Source organism: Podarcis melisellensis (genome assembly GCF_964234715.1).
Source record: "Podarcis melisellensis genome assembly, chromosome: 9".
NCBI lineage: Eukaryota > Metazoa > Chordata > Lepidosauria > Squamata > Lacertidae > Podarcis > Podarcis melisellensis.
The window spans coordinates 59,432,403-59,457,619 of NC_138541.1; the positions used below are offsets into that span (position 1 = coordinate 59,432,403).

At 43.3% G+C, this 25,217-nt stretch overlaps 1 protein-coding gene across 7 annotated transcripts in view; it reads right to left on the minus strand.

The window, feature by feature from the left end:
- FRYL (FRY like transcription coactivator) overlaps nucleotides 1–25,217 on the minus strand; it is a 146,581-nt gene that overhangs the window by 111,671 nt on the left and 9,693 nt on the right. For 3 of the 7 annotated variants that reach the window (XM_081924276.1, XM_081924273.1, XM_081924272.1), the window contains exon 1: nucleotides 1,508–1,747. The exons of 1 other annotated variant lie outside the window; for it this stretch is intronic. In XM_081924276.1, coding sequence (XP_081780402.1) covers nucleotides 1,508–1,679 — 172 coding nt within the window. In that variant the 5' untranslated portion in view covers nucleotides 1,680–1,747. Of the gene's footprint in view, nucleotides 1–1,507; nucleotides 1,748–3,216; nucleotides 3,323–25,217 lie in introns of those variants that run through there. 3 more of the 7 variants (XM_081924279.1, XM_081924275.1, XM_081924274.1) reach the window with 3 other exon arrangements.

Sequence of the window (25,217 nt, forward strand, 5' to 3'; positions counted from 1 at the left end):
TTCCAAGCCAGACTGAGGACTTGAATGATGCCTTCCTAGGGTAGATTGCCAAACACTCAAAAAGGAGAGATACTGTAGCCATGAGAGATCTCAACTACCCCAATATTTGTTGGAACTCAAACTTTGCTAAGAATGTAAGGTCCAACAAATTCCTCCATTGCCTCACTGGCAATTTCATTTCTCCGAAGATGGAAGAAGCAACAAGGAGGTCATCTATCTTGGACCTGGTCCTCACAAACAGGGAGGAACTGATTGACAAAGTGGAAGTACTGGGGACCTTGGGAGGAAGTGATAATGTCCTTGGGTTTCATGATACAGAGGCAAGTATTAGATTACATGAGAGCTCAACAACAGAAGATTAAGTATTAGAAAGTGTCAGTTACCGTATGTCTATTTCAACTGCCTAGAAAGATCATGGTTAATGTGGAAGACTGGAATTTATCATGAGGTTCCTAACATAAACCTGTGCTGCAGTAAGTACCTCCCTTCCATATTGTTAAGAATGTTTGCCATTTCAATAGTATATTAAATTCATTTAGACAAGAAATGCATTCTTGAGATGTTTTCACAGAAAAGAGAAGAGAAAGCATAGGGGTTTGGTCACCCATATTTTTATAATAGGATGGATTATTTTGGCAAAAGAATGGAGAAAATCTTTGCACCAAATATTAGAAGTATGGAAACCATAAATGTGGAATATTACACTGATGAACAAAATTACTTGCTATAAATTTATCTGGAGAGAAAACCCAAACTACAAACTGGATTACCAGAATCAGTTGAGACTAAAATAAGTAATTATTCAAGCCGTATTAGCTATAATATAAAAAGGAAACAAGGGATGGACTTAAAAATGTGTAACTGGGATTTTACTGGTCCTTATGTTCGACACAATTTACATTTTTTTATTGTCTGCCATTTTTCAAGCCATACCAAATAACCTCAAATACAGAAAAAGAAACACTCACTGGATTTCACACAGAAACCTCATGCTATGAGGAACAATGTAACCAAACCATCAACTAATTCCACATTTAAGGGTCAAAGTCATCACAAGCTGTCATCCTCAAATGAGGCTTCATACCAAGAAAAAGGGCAGGGAGGAAAATGACAAAATAGAATAGAAGATTTCAAGCTGAACACGATTACCATGATCAGGAAAGACATGAAGCTGGAACTCAAGCACAAAAATACCCAATAAAGCAAGTTGCATCAAACATGGCAAGATTACATCTTTTGCATTAGTCATGCAACATTTCTTTTTACTATATTTACAACAGTCCAGCAAATGTGCAGATATACATTTTAATGGATCTCAATTCTACCCACGAATTGGACAAAATGATCTTTCTACAGTAAACAGTACAGAAACCTTACGATGTCAGAAAATTATTTGCAACATTTTAAAATATCATGGCCCAACATGGAAAATATAAGCTGACCAATAAAAACACTTTTTTATATATTACACTTGCCTTGAACTTCAAAAACTTACAGAGATACATACTGTAATTAGGATGCAAAAGATGAATGTCACCTTCTATAGTCTGCCCTAAGGAGAGCAGGTTGGTACGTGTCATTTTCAGCAGCTTTGGAGAACTTTCACAAATAGTACTTCCAACATCCAAAACAACATCTCCTGACATGACGGAAGGCACCATTTTTTTAAAGAAATCCATGCTTGAGTTTTACCATTCCCAGAACATTGATTAAAGTCTCCAGTTTAGCTGCACGAAGTGCAAGTCCAGGTGCTTGTGCAAACTTCCTTGAAGAGACGCTAAAGGCAGACTGTGTACTACTTTGCATAATGATGTCATCCCACAACTGGGTGGTGCTCAAACACCAGCAAACTAGCTCCTAACTGGAAAGTTTTAAAGCCATACGTTTCACTGACTGAAACAACTCAGTCATTAGATATACCCTTAAACCGGTAATTAATAAACTAATAATTTTAGCAAAATTATTACTTTAACGATTCATAAACATGCCATGTGCATACACACACAGGCTTATTTCTATCCAATTAGCTGGAAGTTTTCATTTTATCTTGTAAAGGGAGGAGTATCCATCTGCGCTCACCGATAGCAGTTATCACTGTGAAAAGTCTGCAGTTACCAGTTTCCAACACCACATAGTCTGGATCAGTTCAGTTTGTGACATGACTGAGTAGAAACAGCTTTTTTAAAAAGCTTAGATTATTTGCCTCAAGCAGAATAATGCTAGTGAAGAATTTAAGTCACAAAGCTTTACATAAAAAGGAAGCAGAAATTTGTTTTCTGCAACAGTTCTTTATTCAAATTTATGTCATTTATGTGGAAGTAAAGGAAACACGTGTGCAGCTTTTATTTCTATACCATCTTGATTTTCAAAGGTATTGGCAAAACAGTGTACAACACTACATTATAACAAATTATTTCAACAAAACAGCAACACTGAAGGAGATTTCTTTGAATAATTTTTCCTAAACATTTCCAGCTCCTTAAGAGATAAGCAGAACTGCAGCAAGATCTATGGCAGTCTGACCAGTATATGGAAATGAGCTTATTAAGCACCATTTTTACACAAATAGCTTTTTTATATGTTTTCTCTTTACAAAGCTAGCCTTGCTCGCCTTATTTGCTACAATGAATTCTCTCCAATATCCACAATTGGTCTATTCAAGGTAGTTCACTCATAGACGATTAAGGAAATACATGACTTCAGGACTACTATTCTACTCCCCCCTGCCCAACACACACAGAGAGGGTTTTTTTTACCTTACTTAAAGTTTAGACTATCTGTACTGAGGTTAGATTCAGGCATGCTGGCATCACACTTGAATCATCTTTTAAAAGTGTATGAAAAGTCAGAAAGCAGAAGGAATGAACTGTTTGCTCATACTTTGAATTTGTCAACAAATGATGAATTCTTGTATTAGCCAGTGAAGGCAAATTTATAGCAATTTCCTTCCTGCAAGTACACTTCGTTGGTAAATATTGCTAAGAGGAAGCCATAAAAAAAAATCAAAATGAAACTATTGCATTAAGCAACAATATATAAGCAACAAATCTGCAAAATGCTCCTTGTTCCATGTAATTGCATTTTTTATTAAATTCATGCTACAGACATATACACATTCAGATACATAGGGGATGGCATCTGACCAAGTTACATTCAGAGTAGACCAACTGAAATCAATTTACTCAGGCATAAATTATTTCATATATACACACTTACCACCGTTTCAGTCAGAAAGCATCTAACTGGAGTTACAATTGTTGGGATGGCTAGTTGAGCTGAATTTTGTGATACACACCATCACAGAGGAAGACAAGAATTTTAGCTAAGGAGAAATAAAATAAAACTAAATTACTACCTGCACTGAAGTAAGAACATTGCATTTATTCATTTTATTTTATTTTTAAGGTAACTGCCATCAAATGCACAAAGTTAGGTGAACTTCAGTACAAAAATGTGTTCAAGCCAGGGCTCCATCTCTTAATCACCCTTCATTTTATAGCTACTGAAATTCACACATTCAGAATACAGGAATATGTACTTGAGGCGCTACTGGCTGAATGTCTTTCATACATTTGGATCCACATACATTGCACAGTTATCTTTTTTCTGATTGAATTTTTTAAATTTATAGCCTTTAGTTTGTATCAGTCTTCCCAACCTAGTGGCCTTCAGAAACTTTGAACTGCAATTCCAATCATTCCCAGCCAGCATGAACAATGATCAACGAGGCTTCACCCTAAACATCTAGAGGGCATCAGACTGGTTTGGAAGATTACCTGGATTTGACCATGACAAAAATTAAACAGATTTCAAGTAGAAGCCAACATCCATCATCATGCAAGTGGACTTGTGCTTCCTCTCTTCCTGCTGTAGTCAACTACACCTTTTGCAAATCTGTTAGTGTCTGGAGCAGATACTGAGCGGGGAGAGACATTCATTCTGCCAACAATGCTCATTTCGCTGTTGACATTGATGCATTCCACTAGAAAGTTTGCATTATTTTCCTGCTAGATAATTTTAAAATATTTTATTCATATAAAATGTTAGTAGCATTCAAACAAATTGTATGAAACTGAGAAACTACTCAAGTTGATGGTCCCAAGAATAATATACCCTAAGCACACACCATCCCATGCAAACTTCCAGGAAGGACGTTTGTCTTCCATTCTGAGACCCTTCTACAAAAGCTAGAAGTTACCAACACCAAGAATGGATATGAGTTAGTAACAATTCCTCTTCTTCAGCCTGCCCTTGAAGGGACTCTACCCTTGCTTGAGTTAACCTGCTTATGGCAAGCCCCATATTAACTAACACTACTGAGTTCACAACCAGGCAACGCAACTATTGAAGTCCAAGGGCAGGGATTCTACTTCCATGTATGCAGATATAAGGTGATCCTGACTGCTCTTGCAAAAGAGGCTTTGGGGGAAGGTCGCCCCAGCTGTTCCTGCCACCTGCTATGCTGCTGAACCCCAGGACAGTCCATTCTTTCACCAAAAAACAAAAAACAACAAGTCTGTCAAGAGCAAGGCCAAAAGGCTATGAAACGTACAAGGTAAGCTGTAGTACTGTCAGATTTCTATGCAGAGTCCAAACAGAGTTGACCTCGTGCACATCAGCAATCAAATATAATAGTATGTTTCCTACTCTGCACATTTAACACCTATAGAGGGTCAGTAGTGACAGATGTATCACCAGCTTAATGTGGGGGAATGGAATTTGCTAATAAATTCTATGCCAGCAATTTCATGCTACCTCTATTGTCTTTATTGGAATATGATGAATGAATCCAGCAGCAGAGTATTGAGAGACTGAAACGTTACCCAATTTCAGAATGTTCCCATTTTAGTTAAATCCATGTTCACTGCATAAAGGCTGACCTGTATGCCCTATCAAAACAGTAGGAGCGCATTTTTGGGCAGGTAAGGTGATATGTAGTTGAATGATCCAATGATTAAATTTATCAAGTGTTCCCTGACCAAATATTTGGGGTGGGGAAATCTTAGGATCTTCGTCTTCTGAGTCAGCGTTCAGCTGCCAGATTGTTGCCCAGCCCTCTAAATCTCTAGTTCTGGATTATATTAATTGCCTTAATTCAACAGCGTCTATCAGAACTTTTATCTTCAGACACAACCATCACATTTCAAAAGAAGTGTAAGGAAAGGACAGAAACATATTAAAGTTTTTAAACACTGTTTAAAAAATGGGGAAAGCTTCCAAAATATGGCTATATTCTGCTTTTGTAAAGTCATCCAACTGTTTCCAGTTTTCTCAGGTTTAGTTGCTAAAACCTCACAACAAAATACACTATAATAGATTATTTGTTTACCTCAGAGATCAAAGTGAATTACTTATACTGGCTCCAGGAAAACAGCCATCAGATTCTGAAGAACTCTTAACTTACAATAATAAAATAAAATAAAATGTTGTTTTGTAAGGATTATTTTCTATTTGTATCAGTTGTCTTGAAAAAAATCCACTGTGTGATAAGTTGGGATTTTAGCTCTGGACATTACTTTGCCATACTGATTCATTTATTGTGTTTTATAAGATATTCCATGTTATCCAATGGAATATGTTTAATTATATTCAATTTTTTATTTCCCATGTCATAAGACTTGAATTTCACTTTGACAGAACGTGAGTAATCCTCTTTGTAATTCTAACCTTATCCCCCAATTTCAGATGCAGAAAGCTGGGAGATGTATTATGCTGATGATTGTAATTACGGATTACAGTATGCCATCTGCTATAAAGGGCTTTATAAACAGTACTGAAAAATAAGTATCTCAGCCAAGCTTCACCTGATAAAAATCTGGATCTTTGTGCTGATAAAGCAATGCTCCTTATCTGTAGTCAGATTGGCCAGCATTGTGCTGATTATACATTTTTAACAAGAACTGCAACTCCATTTAGTGCTCCAAATTAAGAAGAAAATGCAATATCATGTGGCCTAGTAAACAGAGAATAGCAGCACAATAGTGGTGAATATTTAAATGCATGCTAAGACTTAAGAAGGGGAAATAAGACACTCTTGATGGTCCATATCAGAACCTAAAATATAATGAAATATAAATTACTGCAGATTTCTTCCCACTTTCCTTGTCCATGGAGAGTAATGCTTGTCCATGCACACAGCATTAAGAATTTTCTATTCTTAGCATCCTGTAATTTTTTATCAACCCCGTCTGCAATCTCTATAGTACAGTGGTACCTCGGGTTAAGTACTTAATTCGTTCCGGAGGTCCGTTCTTAACCTGAAACTGTTCTTAACCTGAAGCACCACTTTAGCTAATGGGGCCTCCTGATGCTGCCATGCCGCTGGAGCACGATTTCTGTTCTCATCCTGAAGCAAAGTTCTTAACCCGAGGGAACTATTTCTGGGTTAGCAGAGTCTGTAACCTGAAGCATGTGTAACCTGAAGCGTATGTAACCTGAGGTACCACTGTAATACTTTGTATTCTAATACTAATTTTGTTTCCAAAATAAAGCCTCCTATTTTTTTTAAGTGTGCAACTCCTTGAGCTATACTCTCCGAACTGTACCATCACCAGCAGAGGAGCATGTGGGCTCGCTGGCATCCTTGGCAAGGAGCTGTGCCAGCACCGCGCCCCCTAATTCCTTGTGCTCTTGCCAAAGGAGCCTGTGAGCCTCGCTCGGCCACCCAGAGCAGCAGACGAGCAGTGCAGCAAGTGCTCAGGATGGGCAGCTGGGCTCCTAGCTGCTCTGAGCCAGAGTAGAAAGGCACGATTTTGCAGGGCTGACCACCAAACGTGCAAGGTTTTTGTATGGAAAACTGATGGATGGGAAAGTTTTAGTGTAACTAATAAACCAAACTCTCACCAGTGTTCACTTTTGATTTGTAACTGAACAAAGTGTAAAAACAAAGAACTACCAGTCCTCTAAGCTGGGCTGATGAGGATAGATGATGGATGACTGATGAAGGACCCTGCATGAGAGGCAGAGAAGAGAAAAACTCCCAGGGTGGGAGGCTAGGAGAAGAAATGGAAGCTGAGATCTGGAAATGTCCACCCCAAATTTATAAAGTGATGTGGATTTACTAGGTTTGACTATAATCACTACATTTTTCACACTGAGAAAGTGAATTCAGTTACAAGGCTCAGGGAATACACTAATTTCAAGTTAAAATTTATTGATTTCTAGTTTTACAGGACCCAAGTTTCAAAGACACACAGTTAAAAGGAGAATTCTAGGATTTTTCAGTGTTTGTCTGGAGGTTATGAGAGATCCGGGCCGGCCAATACGTATAGAAAATTGTGCCCCCTATCCCACCTGAGGCAACTGGAGGCAGCCTGGGGAAGCACCAACATGGTGAAGGAGAGAAAAACCAGGACAGAAAGAAGTGGCAGCTCCACCCTTCCTAGGTGATGGTGAACGGTGCACTCCTCTGGGGGCTTCAGAGTCACACTGGGAAGTGGAGGAGGAGGCAAGTCTCAGGGGGTCAGTAGTTGCTGAGGCTCCTCAGCTGCATGATGGAGCTTCAAGCTCTGGCGGGGGGGGGGAGATGGAGAGCAGGCGTGGGCGTGGCTGGTGTCATCCTGGGGGTGTGGCACGCCGCCTGCAGGGGCGTGGCTCATGTCCTGGGAGCATGGCGTGATGGCAACTCACCAGGATCGTGCTGCCGAGGGCGGTGCGCTCCCCCCGCACCCCTGTTCCTCCACCCGTGCTCGGCTGCCACCCTTCCCACTTGTTCCCCAGTCTGCTGCCTAAGGCAACTGCAAGAGAAAATGGCCACAAGTCTCACTTTATCCAGTAGAGGCTGCAACTCCCGAGTAATAATAATAATAATAATAATAATAATAATACAGTGGTGCCCCGCAAGACGAATGCCTCGCAAGACGAAAAACCCGCAAGACGAAAGGGTTTTTAGGATTTTGCGACGCTTCGCTAGACGATTTTCCCTATGGGCTTGCTTTGCAAGACGAAAGCCCATAGGGAAATCTCCGGGGACCTCTTTTAAATGCTGGCGGTGGGGAGCAAAGCCTTCCCCCCCCCTCCGGACTTCAGAAGAGATCCAGGAAGGCCGGCGGGGGCGAAAGGCTTTGCTCCCCACCGCCAGCATTTTAAAAGCGGTTCGGGATAGCAGGGAAGCGCTTCCCGCTATCCCGGACGGCTTTTGAAGGCAGGCGGGGGGGAGCAAAGACTTTTGCCCCCCGCCAACCTTCAGAAGCGGTCCAGGACCTCTTCTGAAGGCGGGCAGGGGGCAAAAGTCTTTGTCCCCCCTGCCTGCCTAACCGGGGGCTTTTAAATCGCCCCGGGACTGTCCGGGGCGATTTAAAAGCCCCCGGACGGCTTTTGAAGGCAGGCGGGGGGGAGCAAAGACTTTCGCCCCCCGCCGGCCTTCAGAAGAGGTCCGGGGGGGCAAAAGTCCTGAGGCAGTCTGATGGATAAAGCCATCTTTCTCACTCTGGCCTTGATAAAAAGTAGACAAAAGCAGCACTCAGTTGCCTTTCCACACCTGCGTTAATGCAACTGCAGAAGCCATGGAGAAATTTGGAAGCAAGCATTTCTTAAATACAAGCATGTGACTTGAAAAAGTGGCCAGACACCCAGCTAACATTTCTACCCATTGCAACAGAACAAGCTTTCTGCACTCATCCCTTCAACATCCAGTCAGACAGTAATAATGCCTGTTTGGTACTCTGAAATCCTCGCATGATGAGCCATTTATGTTTCTCTGTACAAACTACAATAGTTCCAAGCCTCTTACTCTTTAATATCATGACCATCTTCTTTAAAAGGGAAAAAACAATAAATTTACATCTATTTTTATTTGGCCACCAGATGGCAGTGCAAAATACTCCATGAATGAACGGTAGATCTGTCAATGTACTTCAAGTGTTACCTTATGTTTAATAATTATTTACTTTGAGCCCCTAAAAGCCTAGACTAAAATACACTCTCTGAAATTAGGTTTATGATTTGAAGACAAAGTCTTCAATGGTAGTGCACATGTTTTGCATGCAGAAGGTTGAATCTCCAGCTCGGCCTGAAACCCTGGAGAGCTGCTGCCTTAGTTAACAGACCAGGGGTCAGCAAACTTTTTCAGCAGGGGGCCAGTCCACTGTCCCTCAGACCTTGTAGGGGGTCAGACTATATTTTGAAGGGAAAAAAAATATGAATGAATTCCTATGCCCCACAAATAACCCAGAGATGCATTTTAAATAAAAGGACACATTCTACTCATGTAAAAACATGCTGATTCCTGGACCATCTGCGGGCCAGATTTAGAAGGCGACTGGGCCAGATTCGGCCCCTGGCACTTAGTTTGCCTACCCATGTAATAGACAATACCAAACTACATCCAGCTATAATTGCAAATCTACCACTTTTTATTTCCTGTTTTAACTACACTACAAAATGTTTTCAGTATTTGCCCACATGCTTCTGAAATATCTAGATTATTTTTCCACCCCTAACTAAAGGCTACAATTTCCATGGAATTGCCCTACTCAAGAATGATAGGTTCTGCTGCAGAATGTTTTTTGTTCCACAATAAATGTTTTTAAAGGTTTCTCACTAATACCGTCTTGAGTTTCTTAAGAGTTTCCTCTTATTGCTTGTGCTGCACCTGCTATGAGCAAGCAATTCCACAGAATGTGCTTGCTCAAGAAGTGAGACAGCGTCACCTATCGTTTGATCCTTGTTTCATGAAATGTGAAATGCTTAAGAGAACTCTTATGGGATAAACCATGACTAACAGGTATAATTACCACCAATTACCAATTTTCAGGAACACAAGAATAAGCCCAAAAGCAACAGCAACTAAATTCAAAAGGGAGAGAACAAAAATAGAATTAGAGTAATCTTTTAAATGAGAGATCAATTTTAAAGAGACCAAGACTTTTATTTTTAAGTACTTCAGTTTCACTCAAGTAAATCATAGAATCATAAATAATGTTTGGATGTGTCCTTAGATCAAGGTCTCAGAGATACTTCTAATTTTCTTCCCTCATCCATCCCTTCCTATTAAGGAAAGTTCTCTTCTCTGTTATGCATTCTGATGTTTTTGCCAGGCAACAGAGAAGCCAAATGTTCTCTCTTTTTCCAAGGAGAAGGGAATACAAAAAACTAAGCACCCTGAAAACAAGTGTATAAGAGTACGATTTTGATCACAGCAAACTTTGCTACTGCTAAAATCTATATCAGAGCTGCAACATTTAGTCAGTTTGATATCCACTTTTTAAAAAGTCTTACAATCTTTGATTAGACAAGGATATTGTCAGGGAACTGCCATCTAAAGCGCCGGGGGCGCAAAGGCTCACTGAGGTTGAGAGAGGAGTAGCAGCGGAAGAGGGAACCAGTAGAGGGCGAGCAAGAACTCCAAGGGAAAGTGAGTCGGAGGGATGGCTCAGAGACGCTTCCAGCGAAAACAGTGGGGAGGTCTCAGGACCTCCTATAGGGACACCCACACCTCGCCGGAAACTGTCACGCCGAGAGGCCAGACGACGTGTTTCCGTTAAAGAGCTTTTATGTTGGAAACGATTCCGAAAGCAGCCACTTTCGGATTCTACTAGTGATTGACGCAGCCATGCTGGAGGGGCTCCGTCACAGGCAGAGGTTTGAAAACCTGATCAAACTCTGAGGGACTTGCATTTTACGCACAAGCAGCTCATCGTCCCATCACAGCAATCCGAAAGTCACCGAAAGCCAGCTTGTGCAGGGAGAAGCATCATGAGCAACCCAGCCGGAACCGGAGGAGCAGGAGCAGCTGGAGGGGGTCCAAGCCTGGAAGAAAGGTACAGGGCGTTGGAGATCCAGTTGGCGCTGCAAACGGCGAGGCTTGAGGAGAGGAGGGCTCAGGATGCAGAAAAGGGAAAGGAGAAAACCACCCCGCTCGCCAGAAAGGTGCCAGGATTGGTGCAGAAATTCGGGGGGGATCCCAGGAACTATCATGCCTTTAGAACAGAGATGCAATACGCTCTAAACTTGCAGTTTGATGACTTCCCCGACGAGGAATCGCGAGTGGCTTTTGTGATTGGCCATCTCGAATCCGGGGCGAAAGATTGGGTTAGACCCCTGATGGCAGCGAATAATGAGATCCTAAAGGACACGAGGAAGTTTTTTCGTGCCATGGACCTGATGTTTTCCAGCGATATTGAGCAGGGGGTGGTGCGAAGGCAGTTAATGGCTTGCCAGCAAGGAAGCAGATCTGTCCGTGAGTACTGGACTGAGTTTACTATGCTGATTCATAAATTGGGGTGGGACCTATCGGCGGAGCCCATCCAAATGCTTTTCGAAGAGGGGCTTTCTTCAACCGTCAAAGATGAGCTTTCCCGGGGGCCCAGGGCGGAGTCTATGGATCAGTTAACCAAATCTGCGCTGTGCATAGGAGCGCGCCAGGAGGCGAGGGCTTTGGAAAAGCGGGAAGGGAAAGGAGACCGTTGGAGGGAGTTCCGCATTCCAGACATTCCAGAGCCACCTTTCCCGCCGGCAGAGCCGATGGAAGTTGGAACAGCGCGGGCGCGCGCAGTTTCAAATCCCAGTGAAGGGCGGAAGAAGGAGGGAAGGAGCGCCAAGAGATGTTATCTCTGCCAACAGCCAGGGCACTTTGCCAGAGTCTGCCCACAAAGAAAGGAATGGCAAGGGATGGCAGGAGCTGTTGGGGGAAAGGAAGAGGAAGGCAAGGAGCAAGTAAAAGCCAACGCCTGGCTGCCACCGTCGGGGCACAGCAGCCAGGCCAAAGAGCAGTGAAAGTGCCCATGCCGGAACCTCCCAGACCCGCTTTAGTGATAGAGGTGTTACTAGAACTGCCAAACGGACACCCACTAAAGATCAAGGCGCTTTTGGATTCAGGCAGCTCCTGTAATTTCATGAGTAAGGAGTTTGCAGCTGAGCACCAGATACAGACCATCCCTTTAAGTAACCCCTTGCAGGTGACTACGATTGACGGCAGAGAGCTGTTGGGGGGAGAAGTTAGCCAACAGACTGTCCCGATGATAATGAGGGTGGCAAGGCACACCGAACAGATAGCGTTTAATGTGGCCATCCTGGGAGGAGCGCCCATCATTTTGGGGATGAGCTGGCTGGCGCTACACGATCCGCTAGTGGGCTGGCATCAGAGGGTGGTCTCCTTTGGGTCAGCGCATTGCCTAGAACACTGCAAGGAGGGGAAGGTTTCGGGAGGAGACAGAGTCACCCTAGCCGGGATGGAAGTAATGGACAAAGGGAAGGTGCCCCCGCAATACGCAGATCTGAGCAACGTATTCAGCGAAAGGGAAGCAGACAAACTGCCACCGCATAGACCCTTTGACTGTCAAATCAACCTACTCCCTGGGGCCCAACTCCCAGTAGGCAAGCTGTACGCCATGTCAGACAGGGAGATGCAGGAGCTGAGGGAGTTCATTGACAAAAACCTGAAGCGAGGTTTCATCAGAGAGTCCCGAGCGGTGGGGGGCAGCCCAGTGTTTTTTGTGGACAAAAAGAACACAGACAAACCGAGACTGGTGTGTGACTTTAGGGCCCTCAATGCAGTGTCGGAGCCCCTGGCTTTCCCTATGCCCCGAATTGATGACATTTTGACCAGAGTAAGGAAGGGAAAGATTTTTACAAAGCTGGACCTGCGGGGGGCGTACAATCTGATACGCATAAGGAAGGGAGATGAATGGAAGACCACCATGTTTACCCCTTTGGGAGCCTTTGAATACCTCGTTATGCCCTTCGGTCTACAAGGGGGCTCCGCGTGTTTTCAAGCTTTTATAAACCACGTTCTGGGACCTTTGCTCTACAAGAATTGTGTGGCCTTTTTAGACGACGTGTTGGTGTATTCGGAAGATGAGGAACAGCATGTGAGGGACGTTCGAGAAGTGTTGGGCAGGCTGCAAGCCAACCAGCTGTGGGTGAAACTGGAGAAGTGCCAGTTTCATACCAAGGAGGTGGAATTCCTGGGGTACCGCTTGTCAGACAAGGGATTGGCCATGGATCCAGGCAAGGTCCAAGCGGTACTGGAATGGAAGACACCGAAGACCAAGAAGGACGTGCAAAGATTCTTGGGGTTTGGGAACTTTTATCGGAAGTTCATCAAGAACTTTGCCCACTTGACGGCGCCCATCACCGACTGCCTCAGCAGCAAGAAGAAATTTGTTTGGACGGTAGAGGCGGATCGAGCCTTTGAAGAACTGAAAAGGGCTTTCGCCTCGGAAGAACAACTTCTGCATGTGGATTTACGAAAACCCATGAGAGTGGAAACCGATGCATCCGACCGGGCGGTAGGGGCGGTCCTTCTTCAACCGGGGAGGAGTGCGTCGGAGTGGAGACCGTGTGCCTTCTTCTCGCGGAAGCTGAATAAATCCGAGAGGAATTACACGGTGTATGACAGGGAACTACTTGCCATTCACGAAGCATTCCGGAGGTGGAGACATTTATTAATTGGGGCACAACACAAGGTGCAAGTGTGCACCGACCACAAGAATTTAGAGTATTGGAGAACAGCTCGAGTGCTCAACCAACGACAAGTGAGATGGGCACAGGAATTCTCCAAATTCAACTTTGAAATTTGTTATGTGCCAGGCCCAGAAAACGTCAGGGCGGGCGCGCTCTCACGCAAACCAGAGTATTGGGAAGGGGAGGGGGTGATCGAAGAGAGACATGTCATCCCTGAGGACCGCTGGGTGTGTGGGGCGGCGCTGGTGGGGCAACGAGAACTGGTAGAGGAAACGGAAAATGATGAATATGCCCAGGATAAGCTCAGAGGTCTCAGGGGGGAGGGCGAGAGCCCCGGAGGTTTTGAGGAAAGAAATGGGGCATTGTATTACAAAGGGGCACTGTATATACCCGAAGGTGAATTGAGGGGGAGAGTACTCAAGCAGTTGCATGATAGCCCCACGGCGGGACATTTTGGACAACACAAGACCATGTGGTTGGTTACCAGGGAATTTTGGTGGCCGAAGGTGAGGGAAGATGTAAGGGAGTATGTAAGAGGGTGTGACCAATGTCAGCGAGCCAAAGGGGAAAGAAGGGCGCCGGCAGGGTTATTAGAACCATTACCCACACCAGAACGGCCTTGGGAAGCGATATCAATAGATTTTATGACGGATCTGCCAAAGTCCAAGGGGAAAACAGCCATCATGGTAGTAGTAGACCTGTTAACTAAGATGTGCCACTTTGTAGCATGCTCACATGCAGTCACAGCGGAAGAAACAGCGAAGTTGTTTGTAGAACACATCTTTAGGTTGCACGGGGCTCCCTTGAGGGTGATCTCAGATCGCGGCAAACAATTTACTTCCAGGTTCTGGAGGAAGCTCATGAGCTTGCTGCACGTGGAAGTCAATTTTTCAACTGCCCGGCACCCTGAAACCAACGGGCAGGCGGAAAGAGCAAATGGCATTCTTCAACAATATCTGAGGTGTTATGTCAATGACAGAGAGAACGATTGGGTCGAAAAGTTGGCGTTGGCAGAATTTGCCTACAATAATGCGGAGAATGTGTCCACAGGGATGAGTCCCTTTTTGGCTAATTACGGGTGTCACCCCAGGGCATTTCCAGGGGAAGGAGGGGAGAGATGGAGCGTCCCAGCGGCTGAACATTTTGTAGAAGAGATGGAAGCGATCCATCATCAGCTCCAGCTCAACTTAGAAAGGGCTAAGGCACAATATAAGAAGCAGGCAGACAAGAACAGAAGGGAAGGTGAAACCATAAGGGTGGGGGATCAAGTGTGGTTGTCAACCCAAGGGTTGCCGTTCAAAGGGGGTTGTAAGAAATTGAGGCCCAGAAGATTGGGACCCTTTGAGGTCATTCAGCAGGTCAACCCGGTAGCTTTCAAACTCCGATTACCCAACCACATGAAATTGCACCCAGTGTTCCACAGGTCGTTACTGTCACCATACAGGGGGGGACGTGAAGGGGAGTACGTCAGGGGACCAGCCTTGGAAGAGAGGGAACGCCGCAACCATGTAGCGGAAATCCTCGATTCCAGGTGGAAGGGAAATCAGGTGGAGTATTTGGTGGCGTGGGAAGGGGAACCGGAGTCAGAAAACACCTGGGTGAATGCAGAGGAAGTCAATGACGAGGTTTTAACAGAAACGTTCCACCAAAGGTTCCCGAGGAAACCTCAGCCGATAGCAAGGTTTAGGAGGGAGTATTTCGGCACCACCGATGAGGAAGAGGAAATGGAAGGGTTCGCGGAGTCGGAGTTGGAAGAGGGAGTGGACTCCGATGACGAAGATTACCGAGAGAGTAGGAACAGCAACAAGTGGAGGGAAGTGTTCGCGACGTCGGAAGACGAAGGAGGTTCTTTCAGGGGTTTTACCTCCTCACCGCCAGTAGGGGAGGAGACGGGAGGGGGTGAAGGGGGCCCTGGAGGGGAGGTGGATGTCAGGGAACTGCCATCTAAAGCGCCGGGGGCGCAAAGGCTCACTGAGGTTGAGAGAGGAGTAGCAGCGGAAGAGGGAACCAGTAGAGGGCGAGCAAGAACTCCAAGGGAAAGTGAGTCGGAGGGATGGCTCAGAGACGCTTCCAGCGAAAACAGTGGGGAGGTCTCAGGACCTCCTATAGGGACACCCACACCTCGCCGGAAACTGTCACGCCGAGAGGCCAGACGACGTGTTTCCGTTAAAGAGCTTTTATGTTGGAAACGATTCCGAAAGCAGCCACTTTCGGATTCTACTAGTGATTGACGCAGCCATGCTGGAGGGGCTCCGTCACAGGCAGAGGTTTGAAAACCTGATCAAACTCTGAGGGACTTGCATTTTACGCACAAGCAGCTCATCGTCCCATCACAGATATATACAAAAATATTTACAAGAGATGTAGACAACTGGTGGCAACTTACAGAAAGTCTTTCTGTTTCTCACACACAGAAAACAGTACGTATAAGACTATGTATACAGATGCCATAATAGGAATTAAGCATTCCTTTTTTCCTTCAGAACTACTACTTTTATTTATTTGCATTACATTACATGTTTATATAAACTGAAACTTGTAGGATGAGTCAAAAGCTAATTTAATCCACTATCAGCCCTACGTTTTAGTATTTGTACTTACCCCCCTAAAACCCAGATTTTTATTCCAAATCCCTGAATTTTACTAGTTATGCAACAAAAATGAAAAATGGAGAAGACATGGGGATATAATCACTTCATTTCAGATAAAGAAGCAGACTTGGAATATGGATATAGCAAAAAGCTTCACAAATATAGCATTTTCCTCAAATTCAGCTGCATTCCAAGTACTAACAAAGAACTTGTGGTGCAGTATATAAAGCCACAAAGACAAAAATCCCATTTGGCCTGCTCAGTTGGTGACCTCTCTCAGGCAAATCTGCACATACTCCTGTGAGCTGAAAAGCTCTGTGTGCTGCAATGAGCTCCTTCAAGAAAGGGCAGAATACATCTGTATTATATACCCAAAGACAGAAATTCTAGTTAGCTCCTAAAACCATCTACATTATGTCTGCAATTTTACATCCTGCTTTTCCAACAGGACAAGTTCTTAGCTGCCATACAGTAAAGAAAATTGATTCTACCCTGGGTTGGGGTAGAGGGAAAAGAGAAAAGGGAGGAAGGTACGGTAAGTTTACCTAACTGCTTGGCCGCATGCTTGCTGTCACCTGGATGCAGTCACACTGTTTGGACAGGCAGCCAAACACAACAGATGTCTTGTAACCAAATCAGCCCTATGAAGATTGGTGCATTTACAGTGAGACGAAAATACAAGAATGCAAACATCTGCTTGCAGCTACGGAACCTGAAGATAGTACTACAGTAAAATTGTTACCCACTGTGAACACACTCACCCTACCACCAGCTCTGTTCACAAGTCTTCATAAACCTGCAATCAGATATGACTGTAGAGCAAAAGAAAGCAAGTGTGCTCATCACAAGAAGGGATGCCTCCATCCTATTCAACTCTCTGACTCCACCCATGGCTGTCCTATCTTTTCTCCCTAGTTATTGGTCTCCTCTTTTCAATTCTGCAGTCCCAATATTCACTCTTCCCCTTCATGGATCACTGCCTTGTCGTGGCGAAGGGGCTTGAAGAACTCAGAGAAGCTATGAGCTATGCCGTGCAGGGCCACCCAAGATGGACAGGTTATAGCCGAGAGTTTAGTCTAAATGTGATCCACCTGGAGAAGGAACTGGCAAACCACTCCAGTATTTTGCCAAGAAAACTCCATGGACATAAAAAAAGGAGAAGCTTTGAGAAGAAAGTGAGCGTTTCCAAGGCATTCTCTGGTTCATGGGATCAAGGAGAGTCAAACACGACTAAGACGACTAAACAACAACAATATTCTTTCTGACTATTGTTCATACAAGGCACATTCCATATGACATCTGAATAGGGCAAGGTAGAAACAGCTCTTTTGCTGGTTAGACACAACACAAGTAAGAGATGTTTGCAAAGATCTAACTATAGCTACCAATAAAAACAAAAACAAAAAAAACCTAAAGCAACGGGGGTTTTTTTATTAAAGAAGTTTAAATACACAAAATATTTTGTTTCTATAATTGTAGTATCTTGGACATTCTGGTTTAACAAAAAATTATAGTAACCAAAAGCTAAAGAAAGGATAGTTCTAAAATACGACTAGAATAAATAAAATTCACATGGCATTAAATACAGCATTCCTATGAAACCAAGAACAATACAGTTATTGAATTGGGCTACTCCCACTAAACAAAGTGTAGCATACATGCCGATTCCCTCCCTACCCCAGTATGAAGGCCCCCTACGTGTGCTGCTGTTTGTTGTCCAAAGCAAAAACCAAGTTTTTCCGATCACTATATGTTCCCCTTTCAAACGTTGCCCCTGTTTTGGAGCCAGTGCTTCCCTGAATACTAAAGTAATTCACAAAAACAGTGTAAGAGAAATGCTTTCTCACACAATACTGGACTAGAATCATCCAATGAAGCTGAATGCTATAACCTTCAGGACAAGCAAAATACTTCTTCACATAGCACATAGTGGGGGAAAATAGAATTCACTACCGGAAGTAGCAATGACCACCAACTTGGACAGCTTTAGAAGCAGATTAGATAAAACTTATGAAAGTTAAGGCTATCAATGGCTATTTGCAAGATGCTACTTATAGAATGGGAGGCATTATGTCTCTGAATGCAAGTTGCTGGGGAACACAAGTTGGGAAGAATGCTGTTGAGCTCGTGTACTGCTTTGCAGACCTTCCATAGGGATCTGGTTGGCCTCTGTGAAAAGGGAATGCTGGACAGATAGGCCTTTGCTCTGACACAGCACAGCTCTTGTGACAACTTTATTTTTAAAAATCAAGATTACAATTAGCAGATAGAAGTGTCCAACAAAAAGGCCTTTGTTTTGATCTACTGAGCTGTAATCCTTGTTAATGACAAATGTTAGTTAATGCAGCCAAGCCTCTGAGATCATTATAAATGCACCAAAAAGAGATGCTAAGAAGACTGTATATGTCAGACTGTAAATAAGGGGTGCCTTTCTTGAAAGTTTCCTCATGTAGAAACTTCCTAGACATAGGAAAAACACATTGCGAAGAAGGCTGTAGCCAGTGTGGTGTAGTGGTTAAGAGCGATAGACTTGTAATCTAGTGAACTGGGTTCGGGTCTCCGCTCCTCCACATGCAGCTGCTGGGTGACCCTGGGCTAGTCACACTTCTCTGAAGTCTCTCAGCCCCACTCACCTCACAGAGTGTTTGTTGTGGGGGAGGAAAGGAAAGGAGAATGTTAGCCGCTTTGAGACTCCTTCGGGTAGTGATAAAGCAGGATTATCAAATCCAAACTCTTCCAAACTCTGCTGTATTAGTTTGTGTTTTAACAAGGGGGTGTGTTTTTTGAAAAGTGGCCCCTCTGTCCACAGTCCATCATCCCACTTGAATCATTCCAGTCCATTCCTACCTAATGAGTTGAGCCTAAGGATGCACACGTAAGGACATCATTGAAGGATGCCTTGCACATGTGAAACCACAATCACAGAACAATGTTTTAACATATCACTTCAAAAGCAACATGAGTACAATTGACATGTTCCAACTGCGAGTGCCAATCTGACTAGCTTAAAACATTTTGACACATCTTACTGTTCTTAGATTCCAGAAAAAGACAGTTCCACCCCTCAAAATTTAAAAAACCCTCAAAAAATGTCTTCTAAATACACTCAATAAAGTATCTGGAAAGTATCTGAAAAGTTCACAGCAAGCTTGTTAGCGCAAGATATTATGATTTGCTCAGGGCTATCTAATGAGCTTCACGGTCATTTTTAGCATGTATTTCATATTCATTCATTCTCTCATGCACTTTTGCACATCTATGGTGGAACTGTGGATGACTGAAAGGTATTTGAGGGGAAATATGCAAGAAATTACAGAAATAGTAGGTTCTGAGAATGTTATTGGGCAATGAAGAATACCACATTGGCCAAGGGACTTTTGTCCTGGTTGTTCATATCGTGATAGATGCTCAGTTTTAATAGCAAACATGTGGGAAATAGATACTGTACCACCAACAGACCTCTGGAAGGAGAAGATTTGGAATGTAATGATTATGAATAAAATAATGATATAAGCAGCTATAGGAGGGAACTATGCTATCAGTGGAGACTCTTTAAAGGAAAAAAAATGCCTACCATTTTGTGACACTGGAATCAAAACAAACAGTAATTATAGATATAGTAAGTACAGCTGTATATATACTTATGATTATTGTGTATTATAAAATGGGGGAAATTAAAGAAACATGCCACAAAATGATTGCATAATCTCTGAGCTCTGTAATCCCTCAAACAGGCAGTCAATGGTGAGTGTATCTCAATGACTTTACATACAGAGAACATTTTCAGAGGCAGAGAGAGTGATTTAACCATTTTCACTTGATTGAAAGAGAAGGCCTAGTAGCCTACAAATTATTGCATGTGAAAAATATGGTGACTACATCCAAAAACACAACACCATGCACTAAATTGATGGACAATGACTCCAGTTTACATGAGGAAGTTTCAGGCTCTGAAGCCAGCTGGGAAAATATTCCACAACCAGTTGGCAACTGTGTCTCAGGAGAAAATGGAACTACAGTATATTCTGTTGCCTTTCATGGTCACTATTTGTGGTGTACCACAATGGTTTCTCTGGAATGCACTGTATCCCATCTGACAGCACAGATAAGAAAACTATGACAGGATTTCCTATATGAATACTTATATTCATATACAGTGGTACCTCTAGTTGCGGACACGATCCATTCCGGGGTGCCATTCGCACCCCAAAAAGTCTGCAACTAGAGCGGCACTGCTCTGCGCAAGCGCAGAGCACAATAGACCGCTTCTGCGCATGCATGCGCGGCAAAACCTAGAAGTATACACTTCCAGGTTTGCCATGTTTGCAAGCCGAAAAGACGCAACATGAACCTAACACAACACGAGGTATAACAGTACTCATATCTCAGGGGTGGGTTTGTTTTTTTCCTGACCAGCAGGCCAGATCTTTATCCCCACACCTGTGAAGGGCAAAATTTAACATATAATCACCTGGCGTTACTATGACAAAGGGACTTTGGAGGATGGGCTATTGGAAAATCTTGTTGCAAGAAGTCCCATGCTGCTTTTCGAACCTGTGATTTTCAAAGGTTCAAGAAGCAGCACTGGGAGGGAGAAGTGAATAATAATTATTATTTATTATTAGCATCCATTTCATTTCTATATCGCTTTACATTTTAAAGGAAAAAAATCTCAAAGTAGTTTAACACATTAAAACATCAAGTGTGAATACTTGTTAGCCACCTTTTCCCTTTTTGTTACTCACCCCCTCCTGGAGCAGAGGAACAACTGGGAGCTCACTTTAAGCTCCCAATTACCCCTTTGAAGACCTGCCCATAACTGCCCCACTGCACACCATGTATGACATCTGCTGTAGGGTGAGCATGGCTTGCCCAAACTGGCCAAACTGGGAGGCGTGCTGGGCTGTGTTGTGCTTTGGCCCAGAGGTTCTCTAACCCGGTCAATAAGGTAACAAATACCCATATGAGCAAATCATACTCAGCCTGACAATAAATACTAGGATAAGCATGGGTTATGACAGATTCTCATCACCTCTCCTTCTAGTGTTATTTCCTCTGCTTCAGAAATGAGCCATTTCTGCTTCAGTCAAGATTAAAATGAATTATTTAAGAGTCTGAAAACCAATGACACTCTCACTCCCACCCCATTTCAGTTTTCAAGAGCAGGACTGTAGATCAAAGAGAACATTCCAATTCATTGCTTAGAGGAAAACAGTGTGTACAGTTAATGCTTTGGTAGCCTTTAATGATAGCTGAAGAACAGTTGCTGAAGTTCCAGTTTAGAAGTTTTAAGATCACATGTAAAACTATACAGTAGTAGGTATAACTGGAAAAGACATTTATTAATTTAGGGGTGGTGGTGGTTGCTTACAATCAAGTGGTATATGAATTTTATGAAATAAATACATAAATAAAATGAAAGCTTTTAGAACACAAGTAGTTAACCTGTGGCTTTTCTGATCTCTACTCTAGCTACCACAGCCAATGTTCATCAATGATGGGAGTTGTAGTTCAGCACATCTAGTGGGCCACACCAATATAAGGGGAAAGCAGAGATTAATACAAAGTAGCTATAGTTACAGAAGATTTTTCAGGGGGATAAAGTCTTACCAATGTAAAACCATTTGTGATCAACAACAAATGATGCAAGCCACCTGGAATGGACCTATCATGATATTTTTCTAGGAGCCAAGCTTGTACATTCACTATGTAAGAGCAGGTAAAAAGATGAAATATTCTTGGTCCCTTGCTGGACAAATACAGGTTACAAGAAACTAATATATTCAGGGCTAGAAAGAAAGAGGGGAAATATTTTTTTTAAAAAAATAGTAAAAGGTTCCTCTGAATTTCTTTATATCCTGTCTTCTTGTCCTAATACTACTACAGTGGTACCTCAGGTTAAGAACTTAATTCGTTCTGGAGGTCCATTCTTAACCTGAAATTGTACTTAACCTGAAGGACCACTTTAGCTAATGGGGCCTCCTGCTGCCACTGCGCCGCTGCTACACAATTTCTGTTCTCATCCTGAAGCAAGGTTCTTAACCCGAGGTACTATTTATGGGTTAGCAGAGTCTGTAACCTGAAGCGTATGTAACCCGAGGTACCACTGTACTCTCAAGGTAGTTTCAGCTTAACTTGATTGGTCAGCGGGTTTGACATAGACAGATATGTTTTATTCCACTTGCCATTTTCCCAAGCAGCAAACAGTCTGTCCTCTGTCTAGTTATATTCTACCTAGCAATGACCTCATCTGTTTTCTTTCCATTTACTCAATTCACAGAGGACCACAAAACCACAGTAGACTGTATAAATCCCTCTATGGAGATAGTCCTTAAAACAGGCTGAAGAGAATGTATATCTATTTCATTCAAGACGTTATACATTGTGGAATGTATAGCTCACAACTGGCTTCAAAATTACTAAGAAAGCATGTTATTTTAATAATAGAGGTAACTTGGAAAATATTTTTTCCTGCAGCCTCTTAGAAAAGGCATTTAATTTTATATATTTTAAGGTTAAATGCTATACATAAAGCATTCAAGAAAAGCAATCAATGGTGAAAGGTAACGGACCCCTGGATGGTTAAGTCCAGTCAAAGGCAACTATGGAGTGTGGCGCTCATCTTGCTTCAGGCCTAGGGAGCTGGTGCTTATGACACTACAAGTAACACCTACATTTTTAAAACCATGCCTCACTAGTGAATCACTGGAAAGGTTCAAGAGAGCATATTTCAGACTCCATGTCAGTTACAAACTTGTTTTAACTTGCTTAAGCTTCAGGGCTTCCTCCTGTTCCTCTTCCCTACTAGGAGCCACAGCAAGTGTTTTAAATGTTTAAGACTTATTAATTTCACACTGGAGGCGACTCGAATGCATTTTAACTACTCACAAAAATTCAAGTCTCAGCATGCAATAAAAGGGTATTTCTAAAAAACAAAATATTGTTAGTTATCATAGTCTGAAAGTCTACAGATGTAAACAAAGCTGTATTCAGAACAAGTTTTATCAGTGTTCTGATGCAAGAATTTACTGGTTTCCTTTTAGAAGTAAACAATGGGAAACCAGTCAAACATGGGAAGCCCACTCCCTCTTAATCATCCTCCACATTTTATGCACAATTGATTCTACTTCCTGATTAGAGTTGTCCAGAAGAACAAGATAAAAATCTGTTTTCAGAACACACAAGATAGGCAATAGCAAGAGCAGAAACAGAGTTCACAAAACTTTAGTAATATGCTTTTTGTAGCACTGAATGGGGCTATTCTAAACTAGTTATTGTAAATGGTAATACACTTTCAAAGTGACTTGAGAGAGTGCTTTCCACTGAAAATACCACAATAGGATGAGCATTTTTGCCATCTTTTGTTTGGATTAATTCAGACAAAATCCTATGAAAGTTATGCAGCTTATTTAAAGTTGCAAGGAATAATCAAATTTCCCCTGCAAATGTTGCTACAGTGTTTCCCCTCCAATATCTCTCAAGCAGTAATGATATACAGTGGTGCCCCGCAAGACGAACGCCTCGCAAGACGAAAAACCCGCTAGACGAAAGGGTTTTCCGTTTTGGAGGCGCTTCGCAAAACGAATTTCCCTATGGGGTTGCTTCGCAAGATGAAAAAAATCTTGCATCCCCCCCGCGTGTGTTTTTTCGCCCTTTTCTTAAGCCGCTAAGCCGCTTATCAGCTGTTCCGCTGATAAGCCGCTTAACAGCTGATCGCTGGAAGCCGCTTGACAGCTGTAGCGCTAATCCGCTAAGCTGTCAATGGGCTTGCTTCGCAAGACGAAAAAACCGCTATACGAAGAGCCTCACGGAACGGATTAATTTCGTCTTGCGAGGCACCACTGTAACTCATAGAAATTAAGAAAGAACTCTAGGTACCAACTTGAGTCCTCTAGAGCAGTGTTTCCAGTGTTCAAAACTCCCATTGTTCTAGGCGCATTTTGCAACTGGGAATGTCATTAGTGCAAGCAGTTTCTGAGCTCTGGAGTGCAGAGTGGAAGGAAAGGAGGACCTTTTTCTGCCTCCCCACTTCCAGCTACTCTCTGAAGACTGGAGAAGAGACCCTCTTAAGAATATTAACGGGGACAGCAGGGGAACGACTAGATCAGGGGTCAGCAAAAAAATTTCAGCAGTGGGCCGCTCCACTGTCCCTCAGGGGGGCAGCTGCCTCCCAAGTAAGTAAAAAATCAATACAAATCAAAACAAATCAGAGGTTCTGCCCCTCTAACAAAAGCCTGCCCCCCTAACAAAAAGCCTGGCTACACCCATGCCCCCACCCATCCTACCAGTTAGAAAGGTTTTGTTTAAATGTTTTGTTTGTAAATAGAATTTAAATGTTTTGCTTGTAAATAGAACATGTTTTATTCATAATTTATATAAAATGCAATTACATAAAATGATAGGAACATAATGAATATTGTTGAAGCAGAAAAACAGAATCATGGAGCTGGAAGGGACCCCAAGGGTCATCTTTCTAGTGCAACCCCCTGCAATGTAGGAAACTCAGCTAAGGCATCCATGATGGCCCCCCAGTTGTGAAACACTGCAGAGCAGACCTTCTCAACCTTAGGTCCCCATATGGCGCTGGACTTCAACTCACATCCCTAGCCATCAGGGCAGTGGCCAGGGATGATGCGAGTTGTAGTATAACCAACCCTACGGACCCAAGGTTGGAATGGCTACTCTATAACTTAACTGATGTGTGCACTTTCCTAAACTTGAGAGGATACTACCCCAGCCTAAAAGATATACCGTATTTTTCGCCCTATAGGACACACCGGCCCATAGGACGCACCTAGTTTTTTGGGGGGGAAATAAAGAAAAAAATTATTCCCCCCCCCCAGCCATGGGACTGGAGAAGCCAGAGCTTTTAAAAACGCACCTACTGTAGTTTTTAGAGGAGAAAAGGATATCTGCCTGAAGCGCGGGGCACTCTGCTTCAGCGCACCCCGTGCTCCGGGCAGCAGGCTGCTATCCACAGCCTAGGGAGCCCTGCGGGAACTCCTGCGAGCTCCCCAGGCTTGCTGATAGCTTCCTGAAACCTGGAGAGCGAGGGGGGTCGATGCGCACCGACCCCTCTCGCTCGCCAAGCTTCAGCGAAAGCCTGCATTCACTCCACAGGACGCACACAGATTTCCCGTTCATTTTTGGAGGGGGAAAAGTGTGTCCTATAGGGTGAAAAATACGGTATGCTTTATATATGCAGCTATTGGCCAGTTGTGG